At 44.4% G+C, this 17333-nt stretch overlaps 1 protein-coding gene across 1 annotated transcript in view; it reads left to right on the forward strand.

Moving 5' to 3' along the window:
• The window catches only part of LOC130922284 (inter-alpha-trypsin inhibitor heavy chain H3-like), a 45206-nt gene that overhangs the window by 21315 nt on the left and 6558 nt on the right, over positions 1-17333 (forward strand). Inside the window, exons 13-18 of the mRNA XM_057846964.1 lie at positions 9972-10157; positions 10279-10418; positions 12532-12692; positions 15862-15888; positions 16014-16079; positions 16167-16280. Coding sequence (XP_057702947.1) covers positions 9972-10157; positions 10279-10418; positions 12532-12692; positions 15862-15888; positions 16014-16079; positions 16167-16280 — 694 coding nt within the window. The remainder of the gene's footprint in view (positions 1-9971; positions 10158-10278; positions 10419-12531; positions 12693-15861; positions 15889-16013; positions 16080-16166; positions 16281-17333) is intronic.

The following is a 17333-nucleotide window of genomic DNA, read 5'->3' on the forward strand; positions in this document are numbered from 1 at the left end:
ATAAGGTCAGTCAGAAATATTCAAAACACGAGAACGCACTAACAGTGTACTGAGAGAGACGATCCAGCGACGTGGTGGAGCTCTGGCTGGCTTATGTAGGCTGGTGATGGTGATTGCTGCCAGCTGCCGTCGCTCCACCCGTCAGGTGCTGGGCCTGTAATTGGATGACAAACACAGCCACACACCTGCCCAGCACTAGGCCTGACAGTACCCCCCCCTCTACGTGCGCCTCGAGGCGCACGACGCAAAGCATCCGGGTGGGCCCGATGGAAATCCCGGATAAGGGAACGACAGAGGACCTGGCGCGCCGGGACCCAACTACGCTCCTCTAGGCCATAGCCCTCCCAATCCACCAAATACTGCAGGCCGTGGCCCCGGCGGCGGACATCCAGGAGCCGCTCCACCCTGAAGGCCGGATGCCCGTCGATTGACAGAGGAGGCGGAGGGGGCGGAATAGGGGGGGACAAGGGACTCACTCCGACAGGTTTCACCTGGGACACGTGAAAGGTCGGATGGACTCGAAGTACTGCTGGAAGCTTAAGGCGCACGGCGCATGGGTTGATCACCTTGACGATCTCGTAAGGGCCGACGAATCGAGGGGCCAACTTTCTTGACTCTGTCTTGAGTGGCAGATCCCTGGAGGACAGCCAGACCTTTTGGCCAACTTTGTAGGCAGGCGCCGGGGCACGGCGACGGTTGGCCTGTTTCTGGGTACGCGTAGACGACCGCCCGAGCGCAGCACGGGCTTGCTCCCAGATCTTGGCACACTCGGCAAGGTGTGCTTGTACGGAAGGGACGGCAATCTCAGCCTCCTTAGATGGGAACAAAGGAGGTTGGTAGCCGAGCGAGCACTGGAAGGGGGACAGATTGGACAATGCGTTTGGTAACGAGTTATGTGCATACTCAACCCAGGGCAGCTGATCACTCCAGGTAGTCTGACGGGCCTGAGTGGTGCAACGGAGCGCCGCCTCTAGCTGCTGGTTCGCGCGTTCACACTGTCCATTGGTCTGGGGGTGAAAACCAGAGGAGAGGCTTGAAGTAATACCGAGACCGGAGCAGAAGGCAGACCAGACGTGGGAGGTGAACTGAGGCCCACGGTCTGAGACTATGTCGGCTGGAATCCCATGTAGGCGAAACACGTGCTCGACCAGTAAGTCTGCGGTCTCCTTGGCTGTGGGGAGTTTCTTGAGGGCGACAAAGTGAGCAGCTTTGGAGAAACGGTCAACAATGGTTAAAATGACAGTATGACCCCGAGATGGCGGGAGTCCAGTAACAAAGTCTATGGCAATGTGAGACCAAGGACGGCTTGGTATCGGCAACGGGAGGAGCAGGCCTGAACTAGGCTTGGTGGACGACTTGCTACGGGCAGACACGTGGCAGGCAGAGACTAAGGACCGGCAATCCTCCCTCATGGTTGGCCACCAGAAACGCTGGCGCAAAACAGCCAAGGTGCGGGTGATGCCAGGGTGGCAAGTCAGGCGGGAGGTGTGTGCCCATTCCAGCACCTTGGGACGGAGTGATTCAGGGACAAACAGATCACTCTGCGTTCCCTGTCGGGGGTTCGGATAGTGGCCCTGAGCCACCAAAACCTCATCCTCCAGGTCCGTCATTGCTGCAGCTACCACGCAGGATGGTGGGAGGATAAGTGCGGGTTCCTCTTCGGAATCGACGGGTTGGTATAGGCGGGACAGGGCATCCGCCTTCCCATTCTTTGAGCCTGGGACATAGGACAAAGTAAAATCGAATCTGCTAAAAAACATGGCCCACCTGGCTTGACGGGGGTTCAGCCTGCGGGCTGACTTGAGATATTCCAGGTTTTTGTGGTCTGTCCAAACCACAAATGGATGACGAGATCCCTCCAGCAGGTGGCGCCATTCCTCCAGGGCTAACTTTATCGCCAGCAGCTCGCGATCCCCAATGGCGTAGTTGCGTTCTGCGGGAGTGAGCCTATGGGAGAAGTAGGCACAGGGGTGTACTTTCCCATCCCCCAGCCTACGCTGTGAGAGGACAGCACCCACCCCCTGCTCAGAAGCGTCCACCTCCACGATGTATTGCAGTGCGGGGTCCGGATGAGCGAGCACAGGAGCCGACGTGAAGCGGGCTTTAAGGTCGCAGAAGGCAACCTCGGCGGCCTCCGACCACTGGAATGGAGTGTTTGTGGACGTGAGGGCCGTAAGAGGGGCCGCTATCTGGCTGTAGCTGCGTATGAATCGCCGATAAAAGTTCGCAAACCCCAGGAATCTCTGCAGCTGTTTCCGGTCGGCCGGCCTGGGCCACTGGGAGACAGCGGTCACCTTTGCGGGATCCATCCGGAGTTCCCCGTTGGCCACGATGAGCCCGAGAAAGGAAGTCTCAGGTACATGGAAGGCACACTTCGGCTTTCACGTAGAGGCGATTCTCCAGGAGCCGTTGCAGCACTTGCCGCACATGCTGCTCATGTTCTGCAGGGGTACGAGAGTAGATAAGTATGTCGTCCAGATAGACAAAAACGAACCTGTTCAGCATGTCCCGAAGGACGTCGTTGACGAGGGCCTGGAATACGGCGGGCGCGTTGCAGAGGCCAAATGGCATCACCAGATATTCGAAGTGACCCAGCGGGGTGTTGAAGGCGGTCTTCCATTCATCCCCCTCTCTGATGCGAACCAGGTGGTAGGCATTGCGGAGATTCAGCTTGGTGAAAATGCGGGCGCCATGGAGCGGCGTGAAGGCAGAATCAATAAGCGGCAGAGGGTACCTGTTCTTGATGGTGATGGCGTTCAGGCCACGGTAGTCAATGCAGGGTCGTAGCCGGCCATCCTTTTTCCCAGTAAAAAAGAAGCCTGCACCAACTGGGGAAGAGGAGGGGCGGATGATGCCTGCAGCCAACGAGTCGGCGATGTAATTCTCCAGGGCCTGCTGCTCGGGCTGCGAGATGTTGTAAAGGCGTCCCGTAGGTAGAGCGGCACCCGGCAGGAGCTCAATGGCGCAATCATAGGGGCGATGAGGAGGAAGCGCTGCTGCGTGGTCTTTGCTGAAGACGTGTGTGAGGTCATGGTGACAGCTAGGAACGGCAGAGAGGTCAGGCGTGGGTGGCGTTGGAGCCGGTCTAGAGGGAGTAAGAGCAGACTGCAGACAACTTGTGTGACATGTGGGACTCCATGCTATCAGCTTTGGGTGAGACCAGTCAATACTGGGGTTGTGCACTCTGAGCCAAGGAAGGCCCAGCACTAAGGGTGTGCGTGGGCAATCAAAAACATAAAAAGCAGTTACCTCACGATGATTCCCGGAGAGGCAGAGGTTGATGGGCTCCGTTTGGTGTTCCATCCGGCACAGCAGCTGTCCGTTGAGTGCAGTGGTTTTCAAAGGAGTGTCCAGCTGGCGCGTTTTGATGCCCAATTGTGACACGATTGAGTGGTCAATGAAGCTCTCGTCCGCCCCGCAATCGACCAACGCAGAGATTTCACAATTCCGACCCTCCCACGTGAGGGAAGCCGGCAGCAGGAGACGGCGGGAGAAATTGTTCATTGTATGGCTCACCAACGCCTCCCTTGCTATTGGTGAGCCCGATCTTTTACTGGGCGGACTGGGCAGTGCGCAGTGATCATTACCACCACAATAGAAACATAAACCCGAGCTGAGTCGGTGCGAGCGCTCCCCCGCCGAGAGCCTAGCACGGCCCAGTTGCATGGGCTCAGAGCCCTCCGCTGGGGGAGAGGCCACCACCGCAGGAGGTGACACCAAGGCGGGCTTCTCTGATGCATGCGTGGGGGCGGCAAGTGGGAAGTCACGCCGCTGCCGTCTACGCTCCCGAAGTCGACAGTCAATCCTGATTGCCAGGCTAACGAGCTCGTCGAGAGAGGCGGGTTCGTCACGGGACGCCAGCTCATCCTTCAAGGATTCCCTGAGGCCACTTACGAACACTTCTTGGAGGGCTTCTTCATTAAACCCGCTTTCGGCGGCGAGGGTACGGAATTCCACGGAGTATTCCGCCACACTGCGAGCGCCTTGGCGAAGGGACATTAAGCGTTTAGCAGCCTCTCTACCGCGCACCGGGTGGTCAAATACCTTCCGCATCTCCTCCGTGAAGCTGGCATAGGAGGAACATGCTGCCGAACCCCTTTCCCATTCGGCGCTTGCCCACGATAAAGCGTTGCCGCGAAGACACCCAATGAGGTAGGCAATCTTTGCTCGGTCGTTGGCATAAGTGAGGCTTTGCTGCTCGAACACAAGGCCGCATTGGACCAGGAATGCCTTGCAAGCACCCAGATCGCCATCATAGGGAGCGGGCGTCGGCACCATGGGTTCACGCAGGGGCAGCGTTGGTGGTGTTGCAAACGGGGCAGGTGCTCGTTGAGGTGACGGCGGTTGGTGTGCGCGTGGCAGGGGTGTGAGCTGAGCTTGAAGCGAAAGCAGCGTTTGAGAGATATTTGATACCTGAGTGAGGAGATAATGGATAGCCTGGTTGTGCTGTTCCACGAGTGGAGTTGATTGGTCCTGGGGGGTCTGATCCGTGCCTGCGGGGTCCATTTCCTGGCTGGATCGTGCTGTTTTGATCGTGAGCAGACAACCCTAAAGCAGGCACGTGAGTTGGCGTGGTTAGGAAGTCAAAAAGTTTATTCAAAAAATGGAGTTCGTTGGTGTAGAGAGCCTGGGCGAAGGTAACAAGAGACGTGAGGCGCTAGCGAGATCCTAGGGCAAAGCAAGAGAGGTCTATGATCAGATAAGGTCAGTCAGAAATATTCAAAACACGAGAACGCACTAACAGTGTACTGAGAGAGACGATCCAGCGACGTGGTGGAGCTCTGGCTGGCTTATGTAGGCTGGTATTGGTGATTGCTGCCAGCTGCCGTCGCTCCACCCGTCAGGTGCTGGGCCTGTAATTGGATGACAAACACAGCCACACACCTGCCCAGCACTAGGCCTGACAGTTAAGCTTATTTTCAGCTCGGTATTTTTCTTACTCCAAGAAATCTGAGTAAAATTTACTTGAAGCACTGGCAGATAATTTCACTTATTTCTAATAGATTTACACTGAAAACAAGAGTCCCCCCCCCCCAGTTTTAAGGAGGTGAGGTTTTGCAGTGCATATGTATTGGTTTAGGTGGTACACCATTCGATTCAAAACTCTGTTTTGGAAAAACTACTAAAGAAACATTTTGAAAACCTTCAGAATACGTGTCTGGATTTTATAAGCAGATCTAAATTGCAATATTAAAACATAAATTATATAAACATACACAAGAAATACAAACTTGTTAATCATCTCTTAACTATCCAGGAATGCAAAAAATAAACGGTTCTGCGCATGCGTGTAGTGTTGAAAATGGCCGCGAATGCAGCGGTTCCAAAGTAAACACTACAAACTTTCGACGAAGAAAGGAACATTTACAGTGCCTTGCAAAAGTATTCGGCCCCCTTGAATCTTGCAACCTTTCGCCACATTTCAGGCTTCAAACATAAAGATATGAAATTTAATTTTTTGGTCAAGAATCAACAACAAGTGGGACACAATCGTGAAGTGGAACAACATTTATTGGATAATTTAAACTTTTTTAACAAATAAAAAACTGAAAAGTGGGGCATGCAATATTATTCGGCCCCTTTACTTTCAGTGCAGCAAACTCACTCCAGAAGTTCAGTGAGGATCTCTGAATGATCCAATGTTGTCCTAAATGACCGATGATGATAAATAGAATCCACCTGTGTGTAATCAAGTCTCCGTATAAATGCACCTGCTCTGTGATAGTCTCAGGGTTCTGTTTAAAGTGCAGAGAGCATTATGAAAACCAAGGAACACACCAGGCAGGTCCGAGATACTGTTGTGGAGAAGTTTAAAGCCGGATTTGGATACAAAAAGATTTCCCGAGCTTTAAACATCTCAAGGAGCACTGTGCAAGCCATCATATTGAAATGGAAGGAGCATCAGACCACTGCAAATCTACCAAGACCCGGCCGTCCTTCCAAACTTTCTTCTCAAACAAGGAAAAAACTGATCAGAGATGCAGCCAAGAGGCCCATGATCACTCTGGATGAACTGCAGAGATCTACAGCTGAGGTGGGAGAGTCTGTCCATAGGACAACAATCAGTCGTACACTGCACAAATCTGGCCTTTATGGAAGAGTGGCAAGACGAACGCCATTTCTCAAAGATAACCATAAAAAGTCTCGTTTAAAGTTTGCCACAAGCCACCTGGGAGACACACCAAACATGTGGAAGAAGGTGCTCTGGTCAGATGAAACCAAAATTGAACTTTTTGGCCACAATGCAAAACCATCTGTTTGGCGTAAAAGCAACACAGCTCATCACCCTGAACACACCATCCCCACTGTCAAACATGGTGGTGGCAGCATCATGGTTTGGGCCTTCTTTTCTTCAGCAGGGACAGGGAAGATGGTTAAAATTGACGGGAAGATGGATGCGGCCAAATACAGGAATATTCTGGAAGAAAACCTGTTGGTATCTGCACAAGACCTGAGACTGGGACGGAGATTTATCTTCCAACAGAACAATGATCCAAAACATAAAGCCAAATCTACAATGGAATGGTTCAAAAATAAACGTATCCAGGTGTTAGAATGGCCAAGTCAAAGTCCAGACCTGAATCCAATCGAGAATCTGTGGAAAGAGCTGAAGACTGCTGTTCACAAACACTCTCCATCCAACCTCACTGAGCTCGAGCTGTTTTGCAAGGAAGAATGGGCAAGAATGTCAGTCTCTCGATGTGCAAAACTGATAGAAACATACCCCAAGCGACTTGCAGCTGTAATTGGAGCAAAAGGTGGCGCTACAAAGTATTAACGCAAGGGGGCCGAATAATATTGCACGCCCCTTTTCAGTTTTTTATTTGTTAAAAAAGTTTAAATTATCTAATAAATTTTTTTCCACTTCACGATTGTGTCTCACTTGGTATTGATTCTTGACAAAAAATTAAAATTTCATATCTCTATGTTTGAAGTCTGAAATGTGGCGAAAGGTTGCAAGGTTCAAGGGGGCCGAATACTTTTGCAAGGCACTGTACTTACGTTTGATCATGGACGGACATATAAAAAAGTTCTCCTCAGACACATCCTGCCATGTGGTTACACAAAACTCAACTGCACTGCGCTCGCTCACTGTTAACGTCTTCACTGTGTCTTTAAGCATTTATTTATGCCATATTCATGTTGCACGTGTATGTTTATGATGTCCCGTTTATTTAGTGTCTTTGGATAACACTGAGAGTCCAACTGAATGTAAAAGAGTGCTTATTCACCACCCAAAAGCTTCGGGAGCAAAATATTATCATGGTGAAAAATTTGACAGAACACTGGCTGTGAATGCGTGTGTGTTGAGGGGGGAGGTGGGGTCATGTCATCAGCCAATCAGACTTGCGTTTGAGGGGGCGGAAATGGACTAGTGTATTCAGCAAGTGAAAAGGGGTCAACGAAAGTCTGAACATATTGAAAGTAGAGGTGAAAGTGGCTAGAATTTCTTGCCAGAACTCCCCGACATGAAGGTTGCCACGGAGCCAGAAATTTTATTTATTTATTTTTCATTCAAAATTGTATTTTTTCAATGATTTGCAAAAAAAAAGTTTTTCTAATTTTTATTTTATTTTCTCATTTCTTCACATACTAAATGCCAAATCTCAATTTTAACTAATCAAGAACATAGGATATATATTAAGATTAGAGCTGTCAAACGAGTACAATTTTTAATCGAGTTAATTACAGCTTAAAAATTAATTAATCATAATTAATCGCAATTCAAACCATCTATAAAGTATGCCATATTTTTCTGTAAATTGTATATTGTAATTGATATATACATTCAACATACGGTACATAAGTACTGTATTTGTTTATTATAACAATAAATCAACAAGATGGCATTAACATTATTAACATTCTCTTAAAGCGATCCATGGATAGAAAGACTTGTTCTTAAAAAGTAAATGTTAGTACAAGTTATAGAAATTTTATATTAAAACTCCTCTAAATGTTTTCGTTTTATTAAAATTAGTAAAACATTTTAATAAAAAAAATAAACTAGTAGCTCGCCATTGTTGATGTCAATAATTACACCATGCTCACTCATTGTGCTGAAGCCCATAAAATCATTTGGGCCCAAGCGCCAGCAGAGGGCGCCAAACACCAAAAACAAGTAACAAGCGGACATTACACTGCTGTCATTTTAATCTGTTTGAGCGGGGCATGTGCGATAATTACGTCAAATATTTTAATGTGATTAATTTAAAAAATTAATTACAGCACGTTAACACGATAATTTTGACAGTCTTAATTAAAATTGAAGTTAATGTAAACATTTACTTTTTTTTTTTTTTTTTTAAATAATAAAGATACAAGTAACATATTCAGAAAATAAGTACAAATGACTTATATTATGCAGAGTGAAATGGAATATATTTTGAAGATCGCGCAAACATTGACTTTTTAAATCATACAGAAATATTTAAGTAGCCTAACATAAATGAACAAATATAAGTCCAAAGTGCACATTGACAGCAAAGATGTTCTGATCCTCCCCATAAGAGCAAATAAAACTAAATATGATAAATAAGCCTCCTCAACTCTTTCGTTGCTCTTAAAGATTTGATCCATTTTATGTTGCATTGCCCTATTTTTGTCGAATCAATTCAACAAGCTTTTTTTGCTGTTCCAGAAAACATGCACATTTGAACCAATCAGAGCTAACCATCTCTGCTGATCACATGTCAGTATGTCAGCCAATTGAACGACTAAATGAGTCCAGGCGTTTTGCTTTGGTGCGTGTATTCGCACATTGACGTGACTCGTCATCGTCACTCAGATAACTGCAGCAGCTGGGGAAACCTCCATGCCGTCCGTGGAATTAAATCAATTATAAATATTGGTGGAAACGGATTACACTACACAAGCACTTTATTATGCTTGTTGTTAACACTTGTGTATGTAAATCTGATGTTGGTAGATTGTTTTCTTCTTGGAGCGGAAATGCATGTGTGGCAGCTTAGCATTTTTTTTTTATAGCGTTTTGACAGTTGCTGTCATATTTTCGGAATCAAAGCACCGTGTACCGGAACAGAATTTCGGCCCTGAATCTTATACCGGAACTGCGTTCTAGCCCTGAATTTTATACCGGAACTGCGTTCCTGACCGTTCTGGCCTACTTTCACCCCTGATTGAAAGTACTGTAATTCACTTAATAATGGTAGGGTTAATTGTATCCTTACAAGATCGGAAGCCAATCTAAATTACCTATAAAATTGAAGTCATTATATAATGCCAATAAGGTTGCGTAAAAGTTGGTGGAGACAATTTGAGCATCCTGAAAAGTTGGTATTGTTATGTCCATACCGTCCCTATGCAAACTTACGCCCTTGTTGTTATTATAGACCAGGGGTGCCCAATCCCGATCCTCGAGAGCCCCTATCCAGCTTGTTTTCCATGTCTCCCTCCTCTAACACACCTGAATCAACCAATCAGGATCGTTATCAGGCTGCTGCAGAGCTTTCTGATGAGCTGATCATTTGATTCAGGTGTGTTAAAGGAGGGAGACACTGAAAACAAGCTGTTATAGGGGCTCTCGAGGACCGGAATTGAGCACCCCGGGTATAGACAGAATTTAGGACAGACAAATGTAACACAAATATGAATTTTAGGGTGAACACCACTGCACTAACACTATCACAAACATGCTAATGCAATAGTACATTAATAATTATAGTTTACTCCATATTTGTATGAAAAACTTCTATCTCCTAAATAATAGACAAATGAAAAACACCAAGAATGACAGTAACTGAGTGTGCCACGCAACATCAGAACTAGTTAAATTGGTGCTGTTTGCCACTGTGAATAAGCGTGTTGAACACTATTGGCTGGACATTACATTTGATGACAAAATGCTAGAAGTGATGTATTTGCTGTATTATAATACAAGTATTCTAATGATTCCAATTTGTTTTATCATGTGCAGAAGAAAGATGACTGAAAGTGTCAATCTATTCCAGGGCTTCTATGAGGAGATCTCCAGCCCATTACTTTCTGAGGTGGACTTACGTTACCCCAGCAATGCAGTGGACTTCCTTACCACTAACCACTTTAGCCAGTTATTTAATGGCTCTGAGATTGTGGTGGCTGGTCGGTTGATAGACAATAACATGGACAACTTCCTAGTGGAAGTGTTTGGCCAGGGGGTGAGACAATGTCTGGCTTAATATATATATCTTTTCACAACATTGTCTATATTTGGCTTTGGTCTGCCTTGCCCTTGTCTGCAGAACATACTGCCTCCTAAATTATTTCCTTTCTCTGCAGTTTGAGGAGGACTTCAAAGTGCAGGGCCAGACCAGTGCTCTGGACTGGGGCACTATTTACCCCGATGAAGGCTACATCTTTGGGGATTTCACAGAGCGTCTATGGGCTTATCTCACAATTCAGCAGCTAATAGAGAAGAGGTAAATCATTTTGCCACATTATAACAAAATGAACCGTTGAAATTTATCTATCACCCAACTGAAATATTTTGTGAAAAAAAATTATTGTTGTTCTATTACATTCACATTTCCACTTGTTAGTCAAATTTACATTTAGCTACATCAGTCATTGCTGCCGCGCGGTATAAGCAAAGGATGCATCATATTTAAATGAGGATAACATGCAAACAATGACAAATGGGGGGAAATAAGTAAGTGGACCCTCTGCCTAAGGAAACTTAAAGAGCAATTGAAACCAATTTTTACCAAATATTTTAAGTCAGGTGTGTGCCCAAACATGCACACTATAAAAAAAATACCTGGTATGAAATGTCTTGATGAGAAGCATTGTCTGATGTGCATCATGGCTCGGTCAAAAGAGCTGTCTGAAGACCTGCGATCAAGGATTGTTGATTTGTATAAAGCTGGGAAAGGATACAAAACCATCTCTAAAAGTCTGGATGTTCATCAATCGATAGTCAGAGAAGTTGTCTACAAATGGAGAGAGTTTGGCACTGTTGCTTCCCTCCCAAGGAGTGGCCATCCACCAAAGATGACGCCAAAGGTTCAGCGCAGAATACTCAGAGCACTGGTACAGTCCAATATCTCTGTGCACACATCAGCTATATGTAAAACTCTGGCCAAGAATGGTGTTCATGGGAGGACTCTACGGAGGAAGCCACTGCTGTCAAAAAAAAAAACAAAAAAAAAAAAACATTGTTGCCCGTTTAATGTTCGCAAAAACACACTTGGACACTCCACAGAAATGTTGGCAAAATATTTTGTGGACTGATGAAACCAAAGTTGAATTTTTTGGGAGTAACACACAACGTCTTGTGTGGAGGAAAAATGGAACAGCTCACCAAAATCAACACCTCATCCCCACCGTGAAGCATGGTGGATGGAGCATCACGATTTGGGACTGTTTTACTACCTCAGGGCCTGGCCCACTTGCAATCATTAATGGAAGAATGAATTCGAAAGTTTATCAGGATGTTTTGCAGGAAAACCTGAGGCTGTCTGTCAGACATTTGAAGCTAAAAAGAGGATGGATGCTGCAAGAAGACAATGATCCAAAACACAGAAATAAATCAACTTCAGAATGGTTTCAGAAGAACAAAATGCGCATTCTGGAGTGGCCAAGTCAAAGTCCAGACTTGAACCCCATTGAGATGCTGTTGCATGACCTAAAGATTCATGCCAGACATCCCAGGAATCAGTTTTGTTGAGAAGAACGGGCCAAGATTATTCCTGATCAATGTGCCAGACTGATCTGCAGCTACAGGAAGCGTCTGGTTGAAGTTATTGCTGCCAAAGGGGGGGGGGGGGTATTAAATGTGATGGTTCACTTACTTATTTTTCCCCCTTCTGTCATTGTTTGCATACTATCCTCATTGAAATATGAAAACCTATACATGTTTGTGTGATTTTAGTTAAAGCAGACAGTTTTTTCATCTATGTGATTTTACCAAAAATCAGATCACATTAGATGATTTTATGCAGAAATGTGAGAAATTCCAAAAGGTTCAGATATTTTTTCATACCACTGTACATGATTTATTGTGTTATTTTATTGACATGTTTCAAACTATTAATGTTCTAATGATAGCATATGTATTTATAGGGTTTCATTTACACTTAATATTATATGTACACACACAAAAAAATGTACATTATAGATGGGGGCAGGGTGACACTACTTCGCAGTTTTTTCACTTTACGCGGTTTACAGCGATAAGTGAGGGATCACTGTATTGGGGGGTATATGTGACCTTGTGGGGTGGTACTGGCGTGCGGTGGGGGCACTGTCAGTCTTTTCATCTTAAGGTAGGTCCAGATCACAGCCCAGTATAAAAACTGACAGTTTGAATGATAAATCAGAAAATTATAATACTGTACCATGGATTTCATAATATAATACATAATATACATTTTGAAGTCTATGACTGTACCTCAAATTGAGACATGGAAAAAGTTATGAGGCATTTGCATTTGAAGAGTTTTTTTTTCTAGACAAAAAGCACTGTGAGGGTTATGAGGCAGGCAAACAGTAGACGGATGTGGCGACACGTAATCCGGGTATTCTTTCTTACAGCAAGACTGGTAGCAGTGATGATAAAGCCAATGCCACAGCCAAGGCCTTGGAGATGTCCCTGAAATACAGCTTTGTCACTCCTCTCACCTCCATGGTGGTCACCAAGCCTGAGACTGAGGACGGAAAAAACAGCACTCTCATTGCTGATAAACTGACTGAGGGTAAGAGATAGATCTTTTATTCATCCCCCCCAAAAGTACTTGCTTTTGAGTCAATTTTTTTTTTAATTTATAAAAAAAAAAAAAAAAAAGAAAGAAAAATGACTGAGTTTCTACACATCTCACTTTCTGTGCACCAATTTACAATTTGTAAATGATTTGACCACATCCTTACCAGTCTGAGCTAAGGTTTAGGTTTGTGTGACTTCATAAACAATAATATTACACAAAAAGAGCTGGCCAATACGAGAGGACGTTTATGAACAAATGTGGTACAAAAAGAACACTGCACAAACTACTAGTCCTTCTAAAAAAATTAGCATATTGTGATAAAGTTCATTATTTTCTGTAATGTGCTGATAAACATTAGACTTTCATATATTTTAGATTCATTACACACAACTGAAGTCGTTCAAACCTTTTATTGTTTTAATATTTATGATTTTGGCAAAAAAGTCAAGAAAATCCAAAAATCCTTATCTCCAAAAATTAGCATATTTCATCCGACCAATATAAAAAAAAAAGTGTTTTCAATACAAAAAAAGTCAACCTTTAATTAATTATATCAGCTATGCACTCAATACTTGGTCGGGAATCCTTTTGCAGAAATGACTGCTTCAATGCAGCGTGGCATGGAGGCAATCAGCCTGTGGCACTGCTGAGGTGTTATGGAGGCCCAGGATGCTTCGATAGCGGCCTTAAGCTCATCCACAGTGTTGGGTCTGGTGTCTCTCAACTTCCTCTTCACAATATCCCACAGATTCTCTATGGGGTTCAGGTCAGGAGAGTTGGCGGGCCAATTGAGCACAATTCAATTCAATTCAATTTTATTTGTATAGCCCTCAATCACAACAGATGTCTCAAAGGGCTTTACAGAGGCAATATGATACACAATTAGAAATGAAGCAACAAAGATGAATAGATACAGTTCAAGTCCTGGGTATCCCCTATCCTTAAGACCCTCCATGCCGGCAAGGAAAAACTCCAAAAACTCCAGAGTCAATTGGGAGAAAAATGAGAAACCTCGGGGAGTACCACAGTCAGGAGAGATCCACTCCCAGGACGGATAGACAGGAACCCCAGAACTGCTAATCGGAATTAGCAGGCGAAGTTACAGTCCATAAAAATGCAGTGGAGTAAAGGAGCAAGAAGAGGTCCATCTAGCCAGATGAGACGGGGGTAGCAGCGAGGACGTCTATCCAGCCAGGGGTCCTGACAGTCAGGAGGCTGCAGCTGAAAAATAGCCCCTCCCCAGAGGGGAGGGGGGAAAGGGGACACCGGGTGACTAGTGATGAAGAGACTAGACAACTAGATATTAACATTGGAAAATAGAAATAAAGTAAGACAAGTGGTAGATAGAGTAAGAAAAGGAGATAGAACTCAGCGGCTGTACTTCCCCCAGCATTATAGCTTCTAGTGCAGTTTAGACTAAACTGTGAGTTCAACTAACCTAACCATAAGCTTTGTCGAATAGGAACGTTTTTAATCTAATCTTAAATGTGCAGACTGTCTCGGCTTCTTTAATACTAGCTGGAAGCTTATTCCATAAAACAGGGGCTTGGTGGCTAAAGGCTCTAGCTCCGACAGTACTTTTATAAACCCTGGGAACTACCAGTAGACCTGCATTCTGAGATCGGAGTGTTCTGTTGGGGCGGTATGGAACCAGAGCATCGGTGAGATAAGATGGCCCCAACCCATTAATGGTCTTAAATGTAAGAAGGAGTATTTTAAATTTAATTCTAAACTCGACTGGAAGCCAGTGAAGTGCCTGGAGCACAGGGGTGATGTGCTCTCTTCTATTGGTTCCTGTTAAAAGTCTTGCTGCTGCGTTTTTGACTAGCTGAAGACCTTTTAGAGAACTTTTAGGACAAGCTGCAAGTAGGGAGTTAAAGTAATCCAATCTCGATGTAACGAAAGCATGAATTCATTTTTCTGCATCGCTTTTAGATAAAATATTTCTAATTTTGGCGATGTTGCGCAGGTGAAAGAAAGCCGTTCTACAGGTTTGATTAATGTGTGCTTTAAACGATAAGTCAGGGTCAAATAAAACTCCTAGGTTTTTAACTGTGGTGCTGGAGGCTACACTTACATTGTCTAGAGTGACTATCTGGGCAGCTAAAGAGTCTCTCACACTTTTCGGGCCTATTATAAGGACTTCTGTCTTTTCAGGGTTAAGTAGAAGATAGCTAGTGCTCATCCAGGTATTTATATCTCGGACGCAGGATGGCACAGTAATGCCATGGTCAGTAAATCATTTACCAGTGGTTTTGGCACTGTGAGCAGGGTGCCAGGTCATGCTGAAAAATGAAATTTTCATCTCCATAAAGCTTTTCAGCAGATGGAAGCATGAGGTGCTCCAAAATCTCCTGATAGCTAGCTTCATTGCCCTGCCCTTGATAAAACACAGTAGACCAACACCAGCAGCTGACATGGCACCCCAGACTATCACTGACTGTGGGTACTTGACACTGGACTTCAGGCATTTTGGCATTTCCTTCTCCCCAGTCTTCCTCCAAACTCTGCCACCTTGATTTCCAAATGACATTCAAAATTTGCTTTCATCTGAAAAAAGTACTTTGGATGACTGAGCAACAGTCCAGTGCTGCTTCTCTGTAGCCCAGGTCAGGCGCTTGATACGGCACTCTGCGAACAACCTATTCGCTCAGAAATTTCTTTCTGTGTCATAGCCTCTTGCTTGAGGGTGTCAATGATGTCCTTCTGGACAGCAGTCAGGTCGGCAGTCTTGCCCATGATTGGGGTTTTGAGTAATGAACCAGGCTGGGAGTTTTTAAAAACCTCAGGAATCTTTCGCAGGGGTTTTGAGGTAATTCGTTGATTCAGATGATTAGGTGAGTAGCTTCTTTAGAGTACCTTTTGAGATGGCGATTTTTTATTTTTCTTGACTTTTTTTTGCCAAAATCATCAATATTAAAACAATAAGAGGCTTGAACTACTTCAGTTGTGTGTAATAAATCTAAAATATATGAAAGTCGAATGTTTATCAATGCATTAGAGAAAATAATGAAATTTGTCTAATTTTTTGAGAAAGACTAGTATACTGTATAATTTTTAAATCATCGTAAAAATAAATCCATTGTAACTGCAATCAAGTATTTCACCGATTTGAAATCATATGGCATACCAATTCATTCTCCCTCTTCTTCTCTTTCAGCGGAAAGGCAGAGGTCAGGGCAAGACCGTAAGATATTTTTCCTCTTTGTTCCTCTTTTCTTTCTTTCAACAAATTGCACATGTACCTGTTTTGATTATTTTATATTTCCCGAGACACTGTAATCGAAAATTATGTACTTTTTTTCTGGGAAGGATATTCAGTCCCAACCTATTCAGTCTCAAGCGCTAATTACAACTACATGTCACCAACATACTCAGGTAAGTACAGTACTGTCAATTGTTGATACAGTACATAGTCTTTGTATTGTCTTCTTCTGATATCTAATTTGATTTGTTTGTCGGCAGTGGATGGAGATCCTCATTTCATCATAGAGCTCCCGGATAGAGACGATGCCTTATGCTTTAATATTAATGACAAACCGGGAACTATTTTCACACTGGTTAAAGACACAAAGTCAGGTCCGTCCATGTTCTCGTTACTATCAAACATGCATAAAATATACTTTCTGATGCAAAACATAGACATACAGTGCCTTGCAAAAGTATTCGGCCCCCTTGAATCTTGCAACCTTTCGCCACATTTCAGGCTTCAAACATAAAGATATGAAATTTAATTTTTTTGTCAAGAATCAACAACAAGTGGGACACAATCGTGAAGTGGAACAACATTTATTGGATAATTTAAACTTTTTTAACAAATAAAAAACTGAAAAGTGGGGCGTGCAATATTATTCAGCCCCTTTACTTTCAGTGCAGCAAACTCACTCCAGAAGTTCAGTGAAGATCTCTGAATGATCCAATGTTGTCCTAAATGACCGATGATGATAAATAGAATCCACCTGTGTGTAATCAAGTCTCCGTATAAATGCACCTGCTCTGTGATAGTCTCAGGGTTCTGTTAAAAGTGCAGAGAAAACTGATCAGAGATGCAGCCAAGAGGCCCATGATCACTCTGGATGAACTGCAGAGATCTGCAGAGTTTGTCCATAAGACAACAATCAGTCGTACACTGCACAAATCTGGCCTTTATGGAAGAGTGGCAAGACGAACGCCATTTCTCAAAGATAACCATAAAAAGTCTCGTTTAAAGTTTGCCACAAGCCACCTGGGAGACACACCAAACATGTGGAAGAAGGTGCTCTGGTCAGATGAAACCAAAATTGAACTTTTTGGCCACAATGCAAAACGATATGTTTGGCGTAAAAGCAACACAGCTCATCACCCTGAACACACCATCCCCACTGTCAAACATGGTGGTGGCAGCATCATGGTTTGGGCCTGCTTTTCTTCAGCAGGGACAGGGAACATGGTTAAAATTGACGGGAAGATGGATGCAGCCAAATACAGGAACATTCTGGAAGAAAACCTGTTGGTATCTGCACAAGACCTGAGACTGGGACGGAGATTTATCTTCCTACAGGACAATGATCCAAAACATAAAGCCAAATCTACAATGGAATGGTTCAAAAATAAACGTATCCAGGTGTTAGAATGGCCAAGTCAAAGTCCAGA

This window comes from Corythoichthys intestinalis, chromosome 9 (assembly GCF_030265065.1).
Source record: "Corythoichthys intestinalis isolate RoL2023-P3 chromosome 9, ASM3026506v1, whole genome shotgun sequence".
Taxonomy (NCBI): Eukaryota; Metazoa; Chordata; class Actinopteri; order Syngnathiformes; family Syngnathidae; genus Corythoichthys; species Corythoichthys intestinalis.